General features: G+C 44.4%; 1 protein-coding gene across 1 annotated transcript in view; it reads right to left on the bottom strand.

Annotated features, from left to right (window-relative positions):
* Window positions 1-19,270, bottom strand: part of arhgef17 (Rho guanine nucleotide exchange factor (GEF) 17) — a 73,084-nt gene extending 53,814 nt beyond the window's left edge. The window contains exon 1 of the mRNA XM_030766675.1: window positions 14,909-19,270. Coding sequence (XP_030622535.1) covers window positions 14,909-19,270 — 4,362 coding nt within the window. The remainder of the gene's footprint in view (window positions 1-14,908) is intronic.
* Window positions 19,271-22,761: the final 3,491 nt, after the last annotated feature.

The following is a 22,761-nucleotide window of genomic DNA, read 5'->3' as shown; positions in this document are numbered from 1 at the left end:
AAGGTATAGGGTAAGGACTAATGTAAAGACTAACGTAAGGTATAGGGTAAGGACTAATGTAAAGACTAACGTAAGGTATAGGGTAAGGACTAATGTAAAGACTAACGTAAGGTATAGCGTAAGGACTAATGTGAGGACTAACATAAGGAGGAACATAAAGACTATTGTAAGGACTAACGTAAAGACTGACGTAAGGTATAGGGTAAGGACTAGTGTAAAGACTAAAGTAAGGTATAGGGTAAGGACTAATGTGAAGACTGACGTAAGGTATAGGGTAAGGACTAATGCAAGTACTAATGTAGGACGATGGTAAGGACTAGTGTAAGGACACATGATAAATTATTAATCATACAGCATGGCAGATTCAGAATAGCACGACACCCACACACACACAGTCACAGCCAAAAACAGAGCACTAACCTTACCAACCACAAGAGCACGTTTCCTCACAATTCTGTCTCTCTCTCATACACACACACACACACACACACGACACAAACTCTAGGTCATGCTCCATGTCATGTTATTCCATACAGAAACCAGCAGGGAGGACACAAAAGAGATGGAGGAAGAGAAAGGAGAGGGAGAGTGTGAGGTTGTATTTTCGTATCCACGGCGTTGTTCTTTTTCCCCTGCTAAGTGCAACTTTGTCTTTTATGGAATGCCTGGCACAGCAGCCAATGAGAACCAGATGTGTGCTCGAGGACAAAGAAGAAATTCAGCAGATAAAAATAGTCCCAGATTCATAGCCATTACAGTTTTACTGATGAGGGCCTCCTTCCCCTGGAGCCCTTCCACTACACTCAGCCAGCCCTCCCCACAGCTCCCCCCACTTCCTCTCACTGCCGCCCAACCTGGGCATCTTCTACTACGATTTACAGTTCAGTTCTCCAATGTTCCTCTCTGGCCCTCAGGACAACAGTAAAGATCTCCAAGCCCTCTGAGGAGAGCAGATTAGTAAGGTGTCCTGTGTGTGTGTGTGTGTGTGTGTGTAAAATTTTTGACTAATACCATGGTTTAAAAAAGTCATTACTTCAGCCAATGACAAATCCTATCTCAGCAGGCCTAATGAAGGTTCTGGGAGTTAAAATGGCTTTTATGTGTAATGGGGAAAATGAGATGGATCCTTTGTACATGATATTTTCATGCCTGACAGATCTAAAAGCTGTCAATGACTGAAAGACAGGCTTAACAGAGAGAAAAGGGCAGCAAATGAATGCAGCACAAGAGAAGAGAAGAGAAGAGAAGAGAAGAGAAGAGAAGAGAAGAGAAGAGAAGAGAAGAGAAGAAGAAGTTAAGTTGTTTGTGACCCTCTTGAGAAGTGACTAACTAAATATGGGTTCTCATTACTGAGAGAGAAGAGGAGTGCTGCTGGTGATGTGGTCCTTTAAAAGGTGGCAGTCTCAGCGTTTAACTCTGAAAGGCAGAGAAAGCTACACAGGCAACTGCACCAGAGACATCTGCTCTCTATTCTGCACCAGTGCAGGGAATACTCATTATTTATTTTCATCTTGGAAAAAGAGAGAGAGAGAGAGAGAGAGAGAGAGAGGGGGGGGAGAAAAAGAGAGTACTGAGAATAACAGAGTCACCAAAAGGGTGGTAGGAAAGAGAGAATACTCCTTACTACTAAAGAGCTATTTCCTCTCCAGTACAGGACAGCATGGGTGTTTGTCTGTGTGTGTGTGTGTGTGTGTACACAGGAACTCCTGTGTAGCCGTTTCCTAAACAAAGGCACTGTCACAGGCCCAGCAGAAATCAAGCTGAAACTCCCCCCAAATTTTCCACTCATTCTCCACTTGTTTTTCATTTCTGCAGTTGAGACATCAAAGCCAACTCCACAGAAGACCAGGGGACCTAGCACAGCCAGGACGCAACTGCAACCCACCACCCCCCACCCCCTGCCCCGCCTCCAGCCGCAGAGGGGCTTTCATCCACCGAATATGACCTTCTTATCCAATGCAGAGTGATAAAGCAACAATTCTTTTACTTTATGTCTACACCACAAAAATGATTATACATACACAAATGTAACACACACACACACGTGCACCCGCGCACAAATGCGAACACACACACAAGCACGCGCGAACACACACACACACACACACACACACACACACACACACAAACACAGAATGTGGTCCCAGACAGTGTAATCCCAGACCCCGGGCTCTGATTCCCTGTTCCAATCGGCACAGAATCATTTTTCATAAGGTCAGTCTTAACATAATGGTCCAATTTACCCACTGTCTCCTCTGCTCTCATCTGGACTGTTCCAGAGAGCTTCACAGTGTAGTAAGATTCCCCTTCACTGTGTTCAGACGCTCTGCTTACCCAGATCCACTTTCCCATTAACCTGCCCATCATTACCCGCCCTCCAATAATCATCATTAAGAGGTAATGAGGGTAATTATGATTGGCTAAACCAGACAGGACCAGAAAGGGCCAGCCAGAGTACACACACACACACACACACACACACACACACACACACACAACACAAAGGCATACATACACTTGTGCATACACACACACACACTCCCCTTCCTCCCTTAGGGGACACACACACACGCACACACATATAACACACAGACATAACACACACAAAGAACCAAAGCACATCCCAAATTTTCTTTCTGAGACTCGTGTTTGTGTGTCTGTGTGTCTGTGTGTGTGTGTGGTGTTGCATGTATGTGCTTTGTGTATGCGTTTCTACAGGTCGTTCAGTCTGAAGTACTGAGGGTGAAATTAGCGCACAGAAAATAAAGGACAAATAAAGAAAACACAAATAAAATTACATAAATACCATCCTATCAAAAATCTCCACAGAACATTTTTCCAGAAAAAGGGGCAGGAGATGCAGTTCATTTAAGCGGCTGAATTTGTAACATCAGCTCAGGACAGACTGCTTCCCGGAGGTCAGGAAATGGAGCCCCCCACAGCCGGCCTGATTTCAGTGCATTAGTGGCTAACACAGGGAGGAAGCATCCCTCTGAGAGAGCAAACACTGAGGTGACCTTAATCAATTACAAAGGCTCACCTGCCAGCAATTTCCTCTGGCACAGTGACAAACCACACAGATGTGGAGATGAACAAGAAAAAGTGAAGGGGGAAAAAACACAGAACAGTTAAGTGTGACAAAGCCACAAGGAAACATAGGAAAAGCTTCTGGTTTGGAGAAATGCATGGACTGAGATTACCCCAACAACTTCCCCAAAGAGACCTCTGTCCTTTAATAGGGGATTCAGTATGTCTTTATTAAAACTGTTCAGAATGTCTTTGCTAAAACTGTTCAGTATGTTTTTAATGAAACTGTTCAGTATGTCTTTAATGAAACTGTTCAATATGTCTTAAGAGAACAAACAGGCTTTGCTCAGAGAGACAGAGAATGTGACAGAAGTGATGTTTAAGAGAGAAACAGAGCACAGATCTTACAACAACAGAGACTGGATAAAGCCATTCTCCGTTCCCAACACCTTGCCACATGCCTTGAATGGATACAGACCCAGGACTGCTGGGCACAGCGGGCATGTGGGCCATGGATGGAAAGAGGTTAGAAGGTTGGTGACTGGGTGCCAGTCTGCTAAGGACTGCCAATGCTTTCCCAGTGCATACCTCTCACTCTGCCAGTCTTCTGATGTTTGCCTTTCCAAGTTCATAAATATTTTTTTTGAATATTTTTCCCCTATGTTAAGCCTCTAATATCACAGCACTGGAAGGATCTCACACTGAGAAAAAGCAACGAAAACACAGTCTATTTTTGGTCTGTCAAACCTTGGCACGAAAAGCCACACAACACACAACACAACACCAAACCCAAATATGAAGCGGGCTAAGTATTAGAGGCCACATTCACCCTGAAGACAGGAACTCAGGCTGGTGTCAAATATATCATGCCCTCTTCCAAGGGAATGGGAGATGACTGACAGCACTGACAGTCAATAAGAGGACAAGGAGGTGCACTACGAGTCAGACCACAAAAATATCAAACGAAACAAACAAAAAAAGAAGCATCACTTATGTCTTAAAGAGTCTACATCTATTAGAATGATCTGCTTCCTTGGTTTCGACTTTTAAGGTGACTGCTAGCAGGTTGACAAGTGCTAACTAATAACCATTTATGGCACAGACTAGCTCATTAGCAAAGTGAATGTGACTGAACAAGATCTAAGATGTGTGTCCAAAGACATCTCCACTGCCTTCATGTGTTCTCTTCAAAACTTTAGTTAAGACTGGAACAGTGTGCTAGCTACCAGATGGCAGACAAAGCACATGTGAATACACTGGTCAGGGGATGTAGGCTCTTAAAATGACAAACAAGCCAAAGAACTTATCAAGGATGAGAACAAAAGCCGTATGGCAAAAAAACCCAATGATTCCCCACTAGTAGTCATTTGCCAGTCATTTTTGGAACTTTCCACTGGCACCATTTAAAGCAATCATAGCAAATACAATGGAATATATTCATAAACCACAAATAAAGAGAAACCTGCCTGGATGCCCATTCTGTCCCTCAAGCCTGCGTTCTGTTCCAGAACATTCTTCCGAGTGGTGGCACTTTGTCCCTGAAAGGCCTTACTGATGTCACCACGGTGACGAGAGTCAGACCCAACGTGCCTGAGAGACGCCATGAAAACAACAGAGAGAAAAGAAGATGAAAGAAAGAGAGAATAAGGCGGTTGCCCCACCTCTATCTCTCTCTTTCTCTGAAGATTATAGAGCTAGTGCATTCTGAGTGGTCTCCCGGTCATGTTCTTTTGACTAGAAGTCCTGGTTAGTGCGGCAGTGACCGGTCTGTGCTCGCGTCCTCCTACACAACACAGGCCTGAGAGTCCACGCACTCACCCTGGCCACAGAGTGCCCTTTGTCTGAGAGTCAGCTTGAGTGGGCTTGGATGTCCATGAAGAAAATCATTCTGGGACTGAAGATGGAGGTTTTTGTTCCTTAGGCCCAAACACTGAAACGCAAGTTCTCTCACCCTTTTACTCCTCCTCTCTCTACTCACTCTTCAACCTCTCCAACTATTCACCCATTTGCTGTCTGTGCTTGTGAACAGTGCCTGTTATTACACTACACGTAAAGTGCCATTCATCACCAAGACAAACTCTTTTAGCCTTTTTTTTAAAATTACTTTTTACGTAGAATGTTTGGTCTCATATTTTCTTCTTGGTTTGAAAATTAAACAACTCTGTGTATTCTTGGCTACATTAGAAGAATTAGCAGAATCAGAGTGGAATCAAATCACTGGCAATTTAAAACAAAACACAAGAATGAAGGGACAAAACAAAAAAGGCCCTATATAGGATCCGCTCCGTCTGACGGCAGTGAAACACCATTATGAAAGCAAGCTCAGCCAATCACAGCTCAAGCACGGAAGAACAGTACGTCAGACAAGGAAATTTTCTATCCTTTTCTGGATTCTAAACAGCTTCAAAAGAACACTCACTTTTGTTCTCTCTCTCTCTGTCTCTCTCACTCTCTCTCTGACTGTGTTCCTGACAGGAACAAAACCTGTTCTTCTTTTTAGTTTCTAGTTTATGAAAAACAATGATTCCAAACAAGAAAAGAATGAAAAACAAAGTTTCTCTCCACATCAATGTGACTCAGTGAGGTGTTAGCAGGAGTAATAGGAGTGAAGAACAGGGAAGAGACCACATCATAAAGCCGAGAGAGAGAGAGAGAGAGAGAGAGAGAGAGAGAGAGAGAGAGCTTTCTTGCAACCCATGCACTGCCATGGCCTAATTTTGACTGTCTCCTCTGACCCTTATTGCAGAACATACAAAGACATACACCCACACAAACACACACATGCTCTCACACATGTACACACAAACACACACGCACACACACACACACACACACACACACACACACACACACACATATCTCATGAGTACAAATCAAGCAGTTCAGCAAATATGGTGTGTTCCAACATAATCAGTTACATACACAAACACACAAACAACACACATCCACACACACACACACATACACACACACCATTTAAAAACAGCAGTGCTGACTGTGCAATGAGCTTCAGAGAGAGAGAGGGAGAGAGAGAGAGAGAGAGAGAAAGCTCTTTCAGAGTGACTAGCCTTATGTAAGCAAACACTACTCTATCATTATGAAGGGTGGTTCCAGCATAATGAGAGGGAGAGAGAGAGAGAGAGAGAGCAAAAGATGAAAAAAAGAGAAACTGAGAAAGAGAGGAAGACTGGGACCACGAGGAAAAGTGATAACACGGCAAGAGGGAGATGGGGAGGGGAGAGAGAGAGAGAGAGAGTGAGGGGGGGGGGGCTTTTATGCATCTAAACATGGAAAGAGAGATTGACTGTCTTGCATTACATCACACAGGCCCAAGTGACTATAACACACTGTGTTTCCAAGCACACATACACACACACGCGCGCGCACATGTGAACAACTATAGAGCCTTACACGAACTCGGCACACTAAAGAAAGACAAACAGCAGTGTTGTCATCCAGAGAAGCACTGAGAAACATAGAGAAACAGAGGAGATTGAAAATATGTTTTAGGAAATACACGGATACTTTTCTCCACAAAACACTTCCTCACAGGGGAGCAAGAGTTTTCTGGTAGCTTTGAGAGATGTCTACACACACACACACACACACACACACAAAAACATGCACACACACGCACACGCACACACACACCTCAGTGATACTGTGTGTTTGGGCTGAGTCTGCTGGTTGGTCTTATCCCTGGTCTGGTTTACAGATGGTTCTGAGTGATGATAGGGGGGATGTTTGGGAGGGGGAGCCATGTGACATGGACCTGGCACAGTAGGCAGTAAATAATAAAATGATCAGAGTGTCTGAGGCCCATCTGCAGCCTGTCACTGGTGTTGGCTTTAACTCTGCTTTACTGTACAGTTAACTCCAGAAAGTGTTAAATAACAGGTAAAGGAATATCCCTCAGAAAAAATTCCGCCCCCAGAAGGCTGTGTGTCTGTTTATAGCCATGCCTCTATGCGTGTGTGTGTGTGTGTGTGTGACAGGAAATGAGAGATGAACGATAGAGAGAGAAAGGGCAATGAAGGGCTGTCCTTCTCTCCTCTTCTTCTCCCCAGGGGGGTTTTATTCGTCCTCATCAGGAAACGGTGGGAGGGGAAAGGGGATAAGAGAGAGAGAGAGAGACAGAGGCCCATCTGAAACAAGCCCTCTCTAGCCCTTGCTTAGCGGTCTGGTTGTGCACTGGACTGGTCTGGAAGCTTTCCAGGGATGGCATGGGAAAACTTGGCCCCGCTGGCTTTGTTACGCCAGTCATCATCCAACCCTGAAATGTCATTCTCGTGTCCAGCCCTGAAAAGTCGCTCTCATGCCCCTTGAAGTCCACCCCCCTCTCATTATCAGTGACCAGCCCCCAGCCCAGTCCCCTCCTGCCCCACTCTGATATATCTGAGCCTAAGACAAATCCTCCCTCCCCGTCATCCATCTGAAGTCAGTGCCTCTGTGTGCTCTGCATGTCTGGAGCCTCTGGAAGTTGTGTTTTCTTTTCAAAGAGTCTTAACAGATGAGTTGTGCTTCTCCTGCTTCTCATTTTGGCCACTGGATACAGAGTGATGGCTGATTCTTTAGTTCAGTACCAGTTTATCTCAAAAGTGTCTGTTTCACTGGCTTATATCCGTTTCACTGGTTTACAAGGACAATGACCACAACAACATTTCTTTATATTGTTTAAGAAAAATGTTCTATTGATGAGATGTCAAACTCTTGTTGACTCTGTTATGTTACACATGTAAACACAATTAACAAAGGACTATCAACTAAGCTACAGAACCCTAGTAAAACAGAGAGAGAGAGAGAGAGAGAGAGAGAGAGAGACAGAGACAGAGACAGAGACAGAGACAGAGAACAGAGACAGAGACAGAGACAGATGTACACATGCACAAAAAAGTTGCGGCTATAGTCACATGTGCTATTATCCTACTGTGGTTGTTTTTCTTATTTACTGAAACAACTATATGACTTTATATCAGTGCCCTCACTATCAGTATTTGCTTTTCTCTTATGAGCCTTTTAGGCCAATAATGCTAAAATCCAGGCCTGGGACTGCCTGTTGCCTGCTAATGACAGATTAAAACACCTAATGTCCATCCTTCATGTAAATCAGGCTAAGATGTACAGAATCCTACAGGCCTTACAAGACATTCACATATTTATCACATGTTAAGCAGACACCTAGCATTACTCAGATATGCTCTGTATAAAGGAGAAGAACAGAGAGAGAGAGAGAGAGAGAGAGAGAGAGAGAAATGTGGAAATTGGTATGTGTGTGTGTATGACTGTGTAAGTGAACCTGTGTCTGCATGAGAGGACCTGTGTGTGCGTGTGTGAGCAAGTGTGTGTGTGTGATGCACTGAGTCAGATCTGACCTGCCTATGTATGAGTGAAAACAGAGTGAAAACCTAAAAGGAAAGAAACAAAATCAATTGATAGAAACACCTAATATGCAGGTTCTGAACTAAGGAGACAACACACAGCGCCAGAAATACAAAAAAGATTGGTTTATTTTTAACAGAGGACAACTGCTCAGTGTACATAACATGGTGAAGAGCAGAGGAAGAGAAAAAAGCTGGTCTAGATCAGTCTGTGACATGACACAGAACAGAACCCAAATATACCAAGGCCCTCCAACAGAGCAGTGTGCCAGGCCTGTGTAAGAGAGAAACCGGCTTCTATGCTCCACAATCATCATGGCAACACCTGCTGTCATCAGGGGCGTCTATTCCATGCCCAAATTCTTAAGATTAAAAACATGTGTGTGAGCTGACCATCGGCTAGAGTGTGAAAGGAGTGCTTTTAGAGAGGGACAAAGACTTTGGACTTTTGAATACTGAGTGAAGACTGAGTGGACCTAAGTCTCTCATCTCAGTCTCTCACACAGATTGATAAATAAGAAAAAGAAGGGGGAACAAGAGCGTGAGAGAGACGTCAGTGGAAACAGACTGAAAAGCCAAAAAGGGGGGATGAGAAAATGGGAGAGAGAGAGAGAGAGAGAGAGAGAGAGAGAGAGAGAGAGATTGATGAATGAGGATGAAAGAAGAGATAGAGAAATAAATGAGAGAGATGAAACAGTGCAGTGAAACTGAGACATAGACCTTGATCTGTTCTGATGAGTGGAAGACACAGCATCTGACTGAGACCTGCCACACTGAAGAGTCACTTTCAGTTACAGAGGCACTCACTTCATCAGCTATTTTTCTCTCTCTCTCTCTCACACACACACACAGAAACACACACACACACTCACACACATTTACGTGTGCGCACACACACACACACACACACACATCCACTCACAAGAACTCACACTCACACAGTCTCAAAAACACAATCACACAGTCACTCTCTCTCTCTCTCTCCCTCTCTCACACACACACATATACACACAGTTCCAGCTCCTTGTGTGGATTTCAGGGCCATTATGCAGAAAAGAAAGGCTACATTCCTCCTGCCTATTTCAGCGAAAACAATATGAAACAACCAAACCTCACTCTCTCCTCCTCTCTCCAACAAAAGTCTTCACAGTTTTAACCATAGCATTCTAAAACACTATAACACTTTTCCTTATTTCTCTCTCTCTGTGCAGCTGTTCCTTATATCAGAGCTGTATCTCTCTCTCTGTCTCTCTCTCTCCTGCTGTACCTGATATCAGAGCTGTATCTCTCTCTCTCTCTCTCTTTCTCTCTCTCCCTCCTGCTATACCTGATATCAGAGCTGTATCTCTCTTTCTCTCTGTCCTGCTGTACCTGATATCAGAGCTGTATCTCTCTCTCTCCTGCTGTACTTGATATCAGAGCTAAATCCCCCCCCTCTCTTTCTCTTGCTGTACCTGATATCAGAGCTGAATCTCTTGCCTCAGAGCTTGAAGCTGATGACCTCATCTCTCTGTAATGCTCCACGTTCAGGGCTGAACAAGAGGAGATGAAGAAAATGAATAAACAGAAAGAAAGGGAGGAGCGCAGGAGAGAAACAAGAGCAGAAAAGACAAGCACCCCACAACATGACGAAACTGGTGGAAAACTGTTACAGAATGACTATGTCCCACACAATACACTGCGAAAGGGTTCAATTTTGAGACATACAGAGAGAGAGAGAGAGGAGGGGTCACGCCAGAGAGCAGTGTCTTCTCCAGAAGAAGAAAATCTGTCATGTTCTCTGACCACTTTTACAAAGGCTCTTCACTGACTCCCTTTTCTCTCACTCTGATCTCTCTCCTTCTTTTCTTCTCACCATCCACCCATCTTTACTCTCTTACCCCTGCCGTTCACTCTCTGCTATCTGTCTCTCTGCTTGACTGTAAAATACATCTGATTTCTTAACTTTGTCTACAGCATTTCCACCTATTAAAAAATCACTGGGCTACAAAGGTGTCCATACATCCCCAGCACAAAGGCCATTTAGGCAGGAACCAACGACAGCCTTGCCAGCTTGGCTCTGCTCACCAAAGCAAAAAAAGAAGTATTCCTGTCACCGTGACAACATCAGATTCTGAGGTATACCCATCCTGAAAAAATCAAAGAGAAGTAATCCATGGCATGGATGGGATCTATGAAGTGAGGGGCTTTGATACATCTGATCTGTATAGTCCAGATCCTAAGTGGAGAAATAAAGAGGGATATGAAAAACCCAGCAAGGTAAGCAGTGGGTATGTAGGGAAGAGAAAGAATGAGGAAAAAGAGAGAGAGAGAGATATCAGGGGAGTGGGGTCTTTAATAAGCCAGAAAAATTCTCTCCTTGTTTTAGTTCTTTTCAACACACACACACACACACACCCACAGGCAGGCTGAAGCAGTGTGTGTGAGTTTATGGAGATCAGACACACACACACACATAGGCAGGCTGAAGCAGTGTGTGTGAGTTTATGGAGATCAGAGACACACACACACACACACAGGCAGGCTGAAGCAGTGTGTGTGAGTTTATGGAGATCAGAGAAACAGACAAGGCTGTGTACTGTCAGAGATCAGGTGTCCAAACGTGAGGAGACGGCAGAGACATGTGCTCATGCTGATCCTTTAGTCCCCCCTTAAACACAGTCCAGTGACACAAAACACACAGCCATCAAAGCACAACACACACAGACACAGACACGCACACACAGACACAGACACAGACACACACACACACATACACTGAGAGAAACAGAGAAATATCAAACAAACACAGACATGCCTGCTGGCAGGAGGGGGAATCCATTAGCTGGGTCTGTGCCCTGTGTGTGTGTGTGTAGCCATGCGTTTTACAGCTAGAGCTACAGCAAAAGCTATGCCAGACAAAGCTCTGCACTGGCTATCATCAAAACACATTAGTCACCACAACAACTTCCTGTTTCTGCAGCTATTGCTTCCTGCCTGGACAGCGTCAGCTGTCCCACAGTGTGAGGCTGTGAAAGTCGTCACACGAACTAGCCAAGGGGAACTGCCCAGTGCCAGTGTCCGCATTCTCCACAAACTACCCCTTTACAGCCTTGTTTATTCGAAAGCTACTTGAGAAGGTGTGAGCTTTTATTAAAGGACCTGGAGATGATCTGGTTGTGTTGCTGCTCTGATGAATTACTGATGGTTATTAAAATACCATACTCATAATAACACCAAAACAATCACATCCACACTCAGCTCCAATACTGGAAAGACTAACATCCCCCTTCCCCCGGCACTCTGGAACCTGCCAAGACATTCCAAAATAGATTCTCTCAGATCAGTGATCTGTCAAAGACACTCTTTAAAGTGTGAGTCCAGCTCTGTGCTTCATTTCAATCCAATACCACCTTCTCAGTGTACACATTTCAGCGGTAAGAAGGAAACAAAAACACCCTGGTAAGATGGGAGTGATCAGGAACACAGAGGAGCAACGTACATCACATTCTTTACTACAGCACTGTGGGTTGTTCTGTCATGACCCCAGTCTGAGATAGTTTACAAACATGTCCTGAGGGCTAGGGGGAGACAGACTTTGGCCATTTCTCCTCAACTGTTACTCCAACACATGGAACTGTTGTTACTCATTACAACAGGGAGGTGCTATGCAAGAAAGTCAGGCAATAGTCACACTCACACACACACACACACACACACACACACACACACACACACACACACACACACACACACACACACTCTCATACACACACACACACACACACACACACACACACTAATCTTACATGTTTTGTCACTGTCGGGTCATTCTGGCATTGCTGTGGTGGACCTGGCCCAGTCTCTCTGTGTAACACTACCCCCATTCCTGGTTTTTCACCCACTAATGCAGATAGAGTATGTAAGTCCTCTGAACTCACTCTCTCCCCCTCTCTCTCTCAGACACACATAAACACACACCCCAGAAATTTTAATTAGAGTTCATCTGAGGACACTGGATTACGGGTCTCCAGCAGGGCACTTTGTACAACAGTGTTTGTTTGGTGAGAAAGAGAGAGAGAGAGAGAGAGAGAGGAGACAAAGAATACTCAGGACAGTAAGTAAGAGCAGAAAAAGAGAGAACTCAGGGGTATGAAGATATCCTTACTCCCCTTTACACCTAATATCTCTGTATTTGTGTCTTTCCTTCTTACATTTTTTTCTCTAATAAAAGACGTTGGGAAAGGCAGTAAAGAGCCCATGGCAGTCACACCATACCACAGTGTCCTAGAGAATTACTCACACTGATGTGAGTCTGAACATGCGGTATACTCTGGCTCTACCTACATGTCCTTACCAGCATACGCTCGGGTGTGGGCACTTTCTTGCGTCACAGACTTGGGAAACACTCAACCAGCAGCTTTTGGAAGATAAGGACTGAGTCATTCTCTCTCTCTCACACACACACACAAACACACACAGACATAGACACAGACACACACACATACACATACATACAGAGCAATGATTGAAACAAGGTGTTCTGGTCCCCAACACACACACACACACACACACACACACGCACACACACTTTTAATTTTAAACTCTCATTGCTTTGTCTAGATATTTGAATCCACTATGAGTGCACAAATATTCATACATTCATAAAGAGATGAGAGTGCCTCGCCTCCTCAGCCCCTCCCACCAAAGACTGAATACTACACATCTCCATTATAACCTAAATCACTTATATTACATCCACAGTCCACATACTCAGCGTACATTAAAACAGTTCTGTTCCATCTAAACACAGTCACTCTCAATATGCTAGTTATACACAAGACCATGACAGAAATGACAGAGTTTATATAAGTGTATTTATGGTGATGATAAGCATGCTAAGATATCTTTGACCCTCACATGTTTGCAGCACTGTTAAAAAATGTTTTTAAAAAAATGAGACTACAGACTTCTATGGGTGGAGAGAGGGATGACACACTGAGTGCATTTGTTAAAGGGAACATCAAACACTGCCTTTCCAATGCCACAAAGTAAAGGGATTAACTGCTGGAGGACAGCCTGGAGCTAATAGCTAAAGAGACCGTTTGTATAATTTATCCTTTTTTTCATTGCACGTATGTTTGAGTGGTTATGGGTGTGTCTTTGAGTGTGTGTGAGTGCTAGCCCAGAGTCTGCTGTGAGTGACTGGGGGCCTGGACTCAAATTAGAGAGAATTATCAGAGCTCAATGCTTGGGCAGACCTGGCATGTTCCCCACTGTGAGCTTCATAATGACTACAAATGTTACCAATAAAAAAAACTAGAGGAATTCTAGACTTCCCCAAGCCATGCCAGCTGAGTCTGAATCTAGAACCTGGCCTGGGTCCAAATCCCAACCCAGCACTCTCTCTCTCCTCCACAAATCCTCTGTTCACTGAGGACAGAGAGGGTGAAAGTAAAATGGCAGTCAGTGTGAGGGGACTGCAATGACCTATCAGCTCTCAGTAAAGGTCAGACACGAGATCATAAAACTGGGCCTCTGTGCACATTAGCCTGTTTGACTCAGACCCAAACAGTGCTCTGCAACCGAATGCGTAAAAATGGACTATGAACGAACTGGCAAACACATTAGAGCAAAGACAGTGTGTATCCATAGCATATTTCTAGAGCTCTGTAACAAAACCAAAAAAGGACCAAGTCTTGCTTGCTAGTGGGTTGACAATGCTGAAAGATTATAATTAGACAAATCTCGGTAAGTACACAGTGCCCTTAAAAGAGCATGATAAAATTCAACACTTTTTTAAACTTAAGTTTACTCTCTCCAAGTCAGTGTCTAAATGCTGAATGTGATGAAGTGACAGGTTGTTTAAAAATAAGTTACATAACACTCAGAGAGAGAGAGAGAGAGAGAGAGAGAGAGAGAGAGAGAGAGAGAGAGAGAGAAATTGGACAGAAAATACCAGAGAGCAACCAAGGGGTGGAAGCACTATGATCAACGAACATACGAACAGCTACTGCTTCTACCATTACCTTCAGACAAAACAAACATCTAACATCTAGAGCCACTAATTTCCATCAGTGGAATCTGAAATTATGACATGTCAATCTGAGATTATGACGTGTCAGTTGATGCTACTGGAAAACATTTATGTACATAGGCTTTCAGATCCACACATATATCCATCATGCAGACACATATTTGGTTTCTCTCTTTAAAATGTCCAGAATGATTCAGAGAATGGTTTATTGTGGTAAGCTTTTCTGGAAATGTATTTCTAATGAAACGCGTTTTCAAGCTATGTTGAAACATCTTAACTCATTTCCCTTCAAGTTCAGAAACCTCAAAAAGACGGCTTAACCTCCACAAACTTCCGTTTCCATTTCAAATGTCCTGAATCAAAATTTCTCTATGTGGAGTCAGACAATGCGCTAACATGTACACACACACACACACACATACACACAAACACACACACACACACACACACACACACACGAAGAAGGCAAAGCAGGGTTACCACTCACCACTCGTGGTTTGGCCTTCAGAGGGGCAGGGTTCAGCTCCTCAGTAGTCTTCGTTGGTAGTTTGGGTTCACTGGTCAAGGTAGCAAGAGCTGCCCCTCCCACAGCAGCAGAGGAATCCGCTGCACTCTCAGGAGGGTTAAGCGCCAGGACGTACTGCTTGGGGTCATGTTCCAAAGCGGGTGCCTCATGCCCCTGACCTGGTTTGGAGGGCCTGGAGGGCTCAGGGATACTGATGGAGAGCCCCCATTTTTCCTGGGAGGTGCAGAAATCAGGAGGTGTTATGGGGATGAAGGTGGCTGGCTCGCTGGTGTGCCTTACGTGCTTGGGTCTCGTTTTAGAGGGTGGTAGCTGGGGCAAAGTGAACGCAGGATTCAAATGATCATCAGGACCTCGCTCCACCTCCTGTTCCTCAAATGACTCCTCTAAATGCTCCGTGTCATCACAGGAGTGTTGCTGGGTCAGGCGGATGGAGCGTTTCTTTGAGCTGCGACGGCCCATTCGTGGAGATAGGACCTGGGTTAACTTAGGGTCAAAGGATAAACACGGTTCCTCAGTGTCAGTTTTGGGTACCCCATTACTGCTGGGGTGAGAACGCAGGGCTCGTTCAGACTGTGAGCGACGTCTTCCTCCTGAATGATACGGCTCATGCTGCTCGCTATCTACTTCCCAAAGCTCTCTTTGCTCCGACAGGATTGGTTCACTGCTAGAAGGTGGGATTGGCTGCTCCGACTCGCTAATTGGCTCACTTGGATGCGTCTGCACATCCAGGGACGTGGCCGCCAGCTCTCCACGTCTGCTGGGGTCGCTGAAGCTCTTCTTCTTCACTATCTTGCCATTGGCCTTCTCATCAGTGAGGTTATCCATGGCACCAGGTTCGTGTACTATGCTCTGAATAACCGTGCTGTAATCGCGAAGGCTATCACTGCACACTGAGAGGTCGCTGGCCGCACTGCCAGTGCACTCAGACAGGTCTGCCACTGAGGACTCAGCTCCGCCGCTCACTTTGGAGCTTAGCGAGAGTGATCCCAGCAGGTTGCTATCCACTGAGAAACTCTTGCTACTGTCCTCAGCGACAGAGCGACATCGGTGGGGCATTGGGTCACTAAGGGAACGATAAGCTGACTCACCATTTGACTCACCATTGCTCCCGTTACTTGAGTCTGAGCCATTGTTCCCAGCTGAGGAAAATTTCCGACGCCTGCGGATAGCGCAAGGCGTTGATGGGGCTTCTAACGGCCCCTGGTTAACAGTTTTATCACTGCAGGTGTCTCCCCCTATGGCTACTCCATCATACTCCATTCTCACTGCAGGCACTGTAGCTGAGACTGGTCTCTCTGGTGTCAGATCAGCAGTCTCCTCATACAGATCAGACTGGTTCCACGCAGCGAGTGGTTGACCCAGAAGGTCTCTGACACATGACCCTCCCTCTGGCTCAGTGACTATTCCTTCATCTGTTAAACTGGACTCATGTCCAGAGAGTTCGTCCACTGACTTATCATAAAACATGTTCTCCTCTGAATTCCTTTTCTGTAAATTATGTTCACTGTCTTCCCCCTCAGTACCTACAGTGATCTCATTCTCTTCATCTACCCTCTCTGCCAGCTTTGTCTCTTCTTTTTGGCTCTGTCCGTCCTCCTTCACATCATTTTCTTTCCTTTTGAAACCTTCATCCTCATTGTCATCCTCACCGGCGCCCATCTGACAGATGTCTCTGATCACCTGGCGTGCCTCTTGGATATATCGGTCTTGCAGGGGTGTGGGCATAATTTCGTCATAGTCATAGCTCATCCTGCAGTCATCACTCTCCACTTCCCTGTCTGACACCACCACCCCATCCCCATCTCCCTGGCAGTCCAGACGCTGCTCAGACGAACTCCTTTTTGCTGGCCCACTTATGGGGTACTGCCTTCTCAGAGGCTTCTCTGAGTAAGAGAAGGACTTGGCGCGTCTCAGTGTGGCAGTAAGGTCCTTCAGAGATGGACGTCCAGGGTGAAGCCCCTGCTTTCTGGAGCCCATCCGGTACACAGAGGGCATGCCCTGTGCACCCTGCAGGCCAGAGTTCAGTGCATCCTCACCCTCATGCTTCTTCTTCCGTACCCTGAGCTCTGACAGGTCCGTTTTGAGGGAACTGAGAAGTGACAGAGTTTCTGAGGCAATGTCAGGGTTTGACATGGACATCCTATTCCTGTCTTTTTCACTGCTCAAAGAATGATGGTAGACCCTGTTTTCAGGTGTGGCAACCACACTTTCCCCTGGGCTTAAACTTGGCACTAATTTTGGGCGAACTCTGACAGGTGCACGGGAGAAGTTGTCACCATGGCCAAAACTAGGAGATCGATACATTGTGAAATTGCCATAGTATGTTTTACTAAGCATTGATGTGGAGGCAGTGCCCAGGGTGGAGGCAGTGCCTGAGGCAGAGGTGGCTGAGGGCTGATCCTCTTCCTTCAGTGTCTCAGTGCTGGAGTACCTGCTGCTGCTCCGAGACCCACCAGGACTAGAAAGAAATGAGGGGATGTTGACCTTTGAAATTCGGGACACCAGTGGCACAGGAGAAGATCCAGGCCCCTCAGATGGCCCTTTGTAAAGAAGTTTGTAGCTCTCTTGGGCAGTAGTGGAGCCATGTGACGATAGACCACGCTCCCACGGCGATCCTCCAAAACTGGCCCTAGACTTGGGACCCTCAAGTCTCCGCCCCCCTTGCTGTGGATCACAGGACTGTGGAAAACGCTCCATAATCATAAGCCGATCATCGCTGTCGTCAGACTCCCCATCATCCCTGTTACAGCTGCTTTTCTTCTTTTTTCTGAGAGAGCGTCGTCTAAGGTTGTCTCTGTTGTGCTGAGCTAGTGCTGCTGGACTGTCCTCTTCGCTGCCTGATGATTTGCCCAGGGGCTTGGCCCAGGAGCCATACTTGTTTCGGGAGAAGTGACTGCTGATGCCTCCGCTGCTGCTGATGAGCGGGTGTGTATTCCTGTCCCTCTGCCCTCCGAGCTCCTCTTCCTCTTCTCCAGAGCTCAGTCTCCACCGAGTGCTGGTCAGTGCGGGGCCCGTCTGTGGTTTGGAACTATGTGAGGAATGTAAGCTATCCGGTGACTGTGGCTGCTCGGCTCTGGGTCTGTGCTCCTGCGGCTGTGGATGGTGTGTAAATGAGTGCGACCTGAGAGGCAGGGCTGCAGAGCTACTGCGACGTGGGGGCACCGGAGGAGAACGCTGAGGGTCACTGTCCAACTTCTGTGTCCTGTATTCAGCCGCCTTTCCACTACCGCAGGGGCTCTGAACTCGACAGATGTCTGTCAACTGCTCTCCTCTCAAACAGCTGGTGCTACTGTTAATATCAACCCCATATGAGTGTTTTTCAGTGTCCATCCCCTGATATCTGTTATCTTTCTGACTTAGACACTCCGTGCTAGTGTCATGATCAGAGCTGTTGGAGTCGTGCCAGGTTCCTCTTGACTGCAGCGGTGACTGTCGGTCACTTCTGTCTGAGAGGCAGCTGTTGTCTTTAGTGTTAGAAGAACAGTGGAGGTAAAATCCAGCAGATTTCAAGTCGTCTGCATCAGAAGTTGACCTATGTTTTTTTCTGTGGCCGTCACCAAAAAGCTCTCTAATTTTGGTAACACTTGGCCAGTTTGAATCAACATGAATACACTCTCCGTGGGAAGACTGGTGGGCTCGATGGATTTTACTAGGTGAAGCCCCTAAAACAAAAACATCATCGTCTGTATTTAAGGTATTATTATTAATGCTGGCACAGTAAGTACTCGTGTAATCTCTCTTACCTGTGCTGGTCCCATCCAAAGATTTGCGAGTTCTCCGTCTCTGACTTCTGTCAGAGTCTGAGCCAGACACCGATTCGTAAGCTGAATGATATTTATGATCCTTAACTTGGTCCGTAACAGAATCAGAAAAATCTATACCTGGGCCAGGCAAATATCCACTGTCCGGTAAAGACGGATCCTCTTTATTCCTGGATAAAGTTTTGCTTCTGGCGACCCCTAAACCGACAGAAGAGGAGCCGTGCGTCAGTCCAGGGCTGGCGCTAAACTTCTCTGAGAGCTGGCGAACCGATGGTGAAATAGTATGAGAAGTGCCTTTCTTTAGCGCTGCGGTTGGGAGGCTGGCTGCTGAGATTTTGGAAACTTTTCTTGACACAGTAACACTACGCGTAGCCGAGGGCTGCGCTTTTTCGGCTGCTGTATCCACAGCCGGAGGGGGAAGGGCACTACTCTTTAAGTCCTCTGATTTGTGGTGTTGATTCTTGGCTCCTGAACTGCTTGGATTTACGTTCCAACTTTCCAGCTTTTTGAAGGAGACGCTCCGATAAACTGTCACTTTTCTCTCCGTCTCTTTTTCTGCCATTGTGCATGTCCCGCTTCTTTTGTGTAAATCCGCCTTTTTAGTTCATTGACAAATAGTCGGCAGTTTTTCTTCCGCTGTTACTAACCCTTTGAAATCTACCACAATACCTCCATTTAACCACAAGTTGCTGGTATAGCACTCAGGAGCAAAAAGAAGAACCAAAAAGAAAAAAAAAACACTGAAAAGCACAGTAGGCGAAATCGTTTACTCGAAAACAAACAATCGAGCTATACACGAACTCATGCGATGAAAAAACAAATCACAGGCTGACCTTTCAATATGTTTTCCGTCTGGATTCCGCTCTTTCCATCCATGCGCGCAGAGAGGGATCAAAGTTTGACCAAAACTTTTCTCCCAGATTGTTCAGTCTTGCAGACCCTCTATCAAGTTTAGAAATAAATGTATTTTCCAAAGGACTTTTCATCTCTGAAGACGAGTGTTCTTTCACAAACGCATCCTACAAGCTAACATCGGCCTATTGTGGTCATTTTTGTGTTGACATAATTAAGTTTCCGTGAGTTATGTCTTTTTACATGCAAATACTTGGTTTGGGGGTGGGCGGGACTTAAGATGGTAAGGGTAGTCATAACCCCTTGGGTATGGGGGGGAAAATAGCGCTTCCTTTTTGATGTGAGAACTCAGATACTGCAAACCGGACAATTATATCTCATTGGAGAATAACTCTTCAGTGCGCGACGTTGCTCTTTAAAAAGACGGACAAATCATTTACATGTGTATGTATTTTCAGTATTTATATTTTCTACATTTATCTGAACTCGACGGTTTAAAACTAGGTTACCAATAGGCTTAGGTTTAGAATAATTTATGTAAATTCCTTGAGAGAGTTTGCAAAAACTGCCTTTTTTGGGGGGGGGGGGGGGGGGCTAACAATCAGTTCTCTGAGAGCTGTCTTTGACTTAAACTCTGAACAGCTCTTTGTCCTTGAGTTACTGTCCACGCGAGGCGTTGCGCTCTCCTACGGACATATTTCAATAGCCCGTGTATAGTCTGAGTGAAATGTGAACCGGGTATGATTTCCTCCCTGACCAGCCTCCTTGCCCTCGTTTCAGGGGTGAACATGGAATTACAGACACAGCATATCGGAAAACTACGCGAGTAACATTACTGTGAAATATTAATTTTATTGATTTTAGAAAGTTGGATAGTCAACTAATTGACACACACAAACTGCGCACTAATCTTCAGGGCCGTTAGTAAAGCAAAAGGCCTACAGTAGACATGGTTTGTATACAATACAATCATCGATAAGTATATTTTAACATGAAAGATTACTTAATTCAGTAGAATACCCATAAGACAAACCTATTCAGGCTACAGTGCTATGAAAGACAAACATTGTAAACAGTACTGTGGTATACAAGGATGGCATTTGATGGATAATTTAAGCAGACACAAGTAGAGTGTGCATTTTCACTAATGTATGGTCTGCTCTTTCACAATGAGGGCAGACTGAGCCAGCTCATCCATTAAACACTGGGCTTGCATTTAGAGATGGCATTTTGTCATATTTTGAGCAAAAAGAGTTGTTCAATCAGTTGTTCAAAGTTTGACCAGAACATGCAGGTAAATACCAAACAGCAAGCTATATCATATTTTATTGTCCTAAACATGCTAGACATCCACACATGCTTATCTAACACAAGCAAACAACACATTCTTCTTTGGTACCATCATTCCCCAAACACACCCTGCAAGCAGATGTCATTTGGATTATTTACAGCGGTTTGTTACGTGATATGATGCAAGAGACATTCGTGTAAAAATACAGTGCTAAAATCTATCCAGATGTGGTTATTTAGACCTCAAAACATGACACAAGCTGATATGACTTCCCCAGGATCCAAACTTTATCTAGATATACCTGCAAACATACTGTTAGGATGTTTTTAGTGTGTGTGTGTTTATATATAATAGATCAAAGGTCAAACCTTCTCCATAATACACTATTTCCTTGTTCTCACCAGGTTATGGATCAATAAATAAATCCTTAATTTATTATTGTTTTAGATATTATCTACCACCACTTCCCCCAATAAAGCGACTGTGATGACCAATCCAATGTTAAATTTACACAGACAAACAAATAATAAACTAAATAAATAATAATTAAATAATTAAATAAATAGGAGGAAATACACAAGAATATAGGCCATTTCCAAACTGGCCCATACAGTCCTGACATATTCATGCTTAGGAGGACAATACATTCCCACAAAAACAAAAACAAAAACAAACAAAAACATATAAAAATGCTAATTATTTGGGCCAACCATATAGCCACACATCAGTCAGCAGACACAGCCTATGGGGTATCATCTGGTATGTATGTGGAAACTGAAGGAAAAACTAAAGAAAATCTGAATGCAAATTTGGAACATCTTCCTTGTCATAAGTATTTTTCTTTAATATATTAACATTGCGCAGGCATATGAAAGTATTTATGTGTTCTCTGAGTTTAATAAATACCTGTAAGGATGCACACTTCACTGTGCAATGGGAAGAGTGGTGCCGGAGGCACGAAAACAACACCTGTTATGGCAGAAGACGGTTGCTTGGCATTCTCTGCCATCAAGTGGCCAAAAGCAAAACTGCAAACCTCCCAAAATGACTTCTCACATTGTATGGTAAATTAAAAGTAAATATTAGATAAATATTCAAAGTCATAATGGAACGCGTATAATGGATTCCGGTGAAAGCTGTATGTTCACTTTGCTATAAGGATAAATATGTAGGTTGCTGAAAAATTGAAAACCGTTTTGTGTTGCCTTGTGAAAACCACTTGTATGCCTACTGCAGCAAGCAGATTAACCACTGAAAACCAACAGAAAATCATTGACATATTCACTGGAATACTGGATGAGAAAACAAATTATTTATTTTAATTTTCTGAAGAGTTGATAATACCATATTTAATACTTAAACACAGATTTTGCATTTTCAATTATATATATAGAAATGTGGGAGAATTCACTCTAGCTGTTAATGCTGATTTCTAGTTAGCTCTGCCTTCATTGTCACCACTCTCTTGGTCTCAAAAAAGACAAAAACAACAACAAAAAAACACCAACATGAGCAAATAAAAAACAAACTAAAACAACAACAACAGCAGTAAAACCCCAAAACAAAACACCAAACATGAATGGTCTTTCGCTTGTTCATTATAACATCACTTTTTTTCTCATGAGTAACCAGGCTGTGTGTGTGTGGATAGCCTGCTTGCCATGGCTCACAAAAGCTCTGAGTCATGGAACCAAAAGAAACAAAAAGAGCAAATTAAAGAAACCTTGTAATTAAAGTGTTGGTGTAGCTCTTTCTTTCTTCTTAAATGTTATTTCAGTAGACCAATATTTACCAGAGTTTTTCCATTATTAACATCTCGAAATCTAGCACATATACACATAATGCATCACTTTTGCAGATTACTGTGTGAAAACAGCTTTCGATGTAAACCCTGTCTTAAAGACCAGGGT

This window comes from Chanos chanos, chromosome 2 (genome assembly GCF_902362185.1).
Source record: "Chanos chanos chromosome 2, fChaCha1.1, whole genome shotgun sequence".
NCBI classification, from domain to species: domain Eukaryota; kingdom Metazoa; phylum Chordata; class Actinopteri; order Gonorynchiformes; family Chanidae; genus Chanos; species Chanos chanos.
Note: the sequence above shows the minus strand (reverse complement) of the source record. Positions and strands in the feature narration are given on the sequence as shown.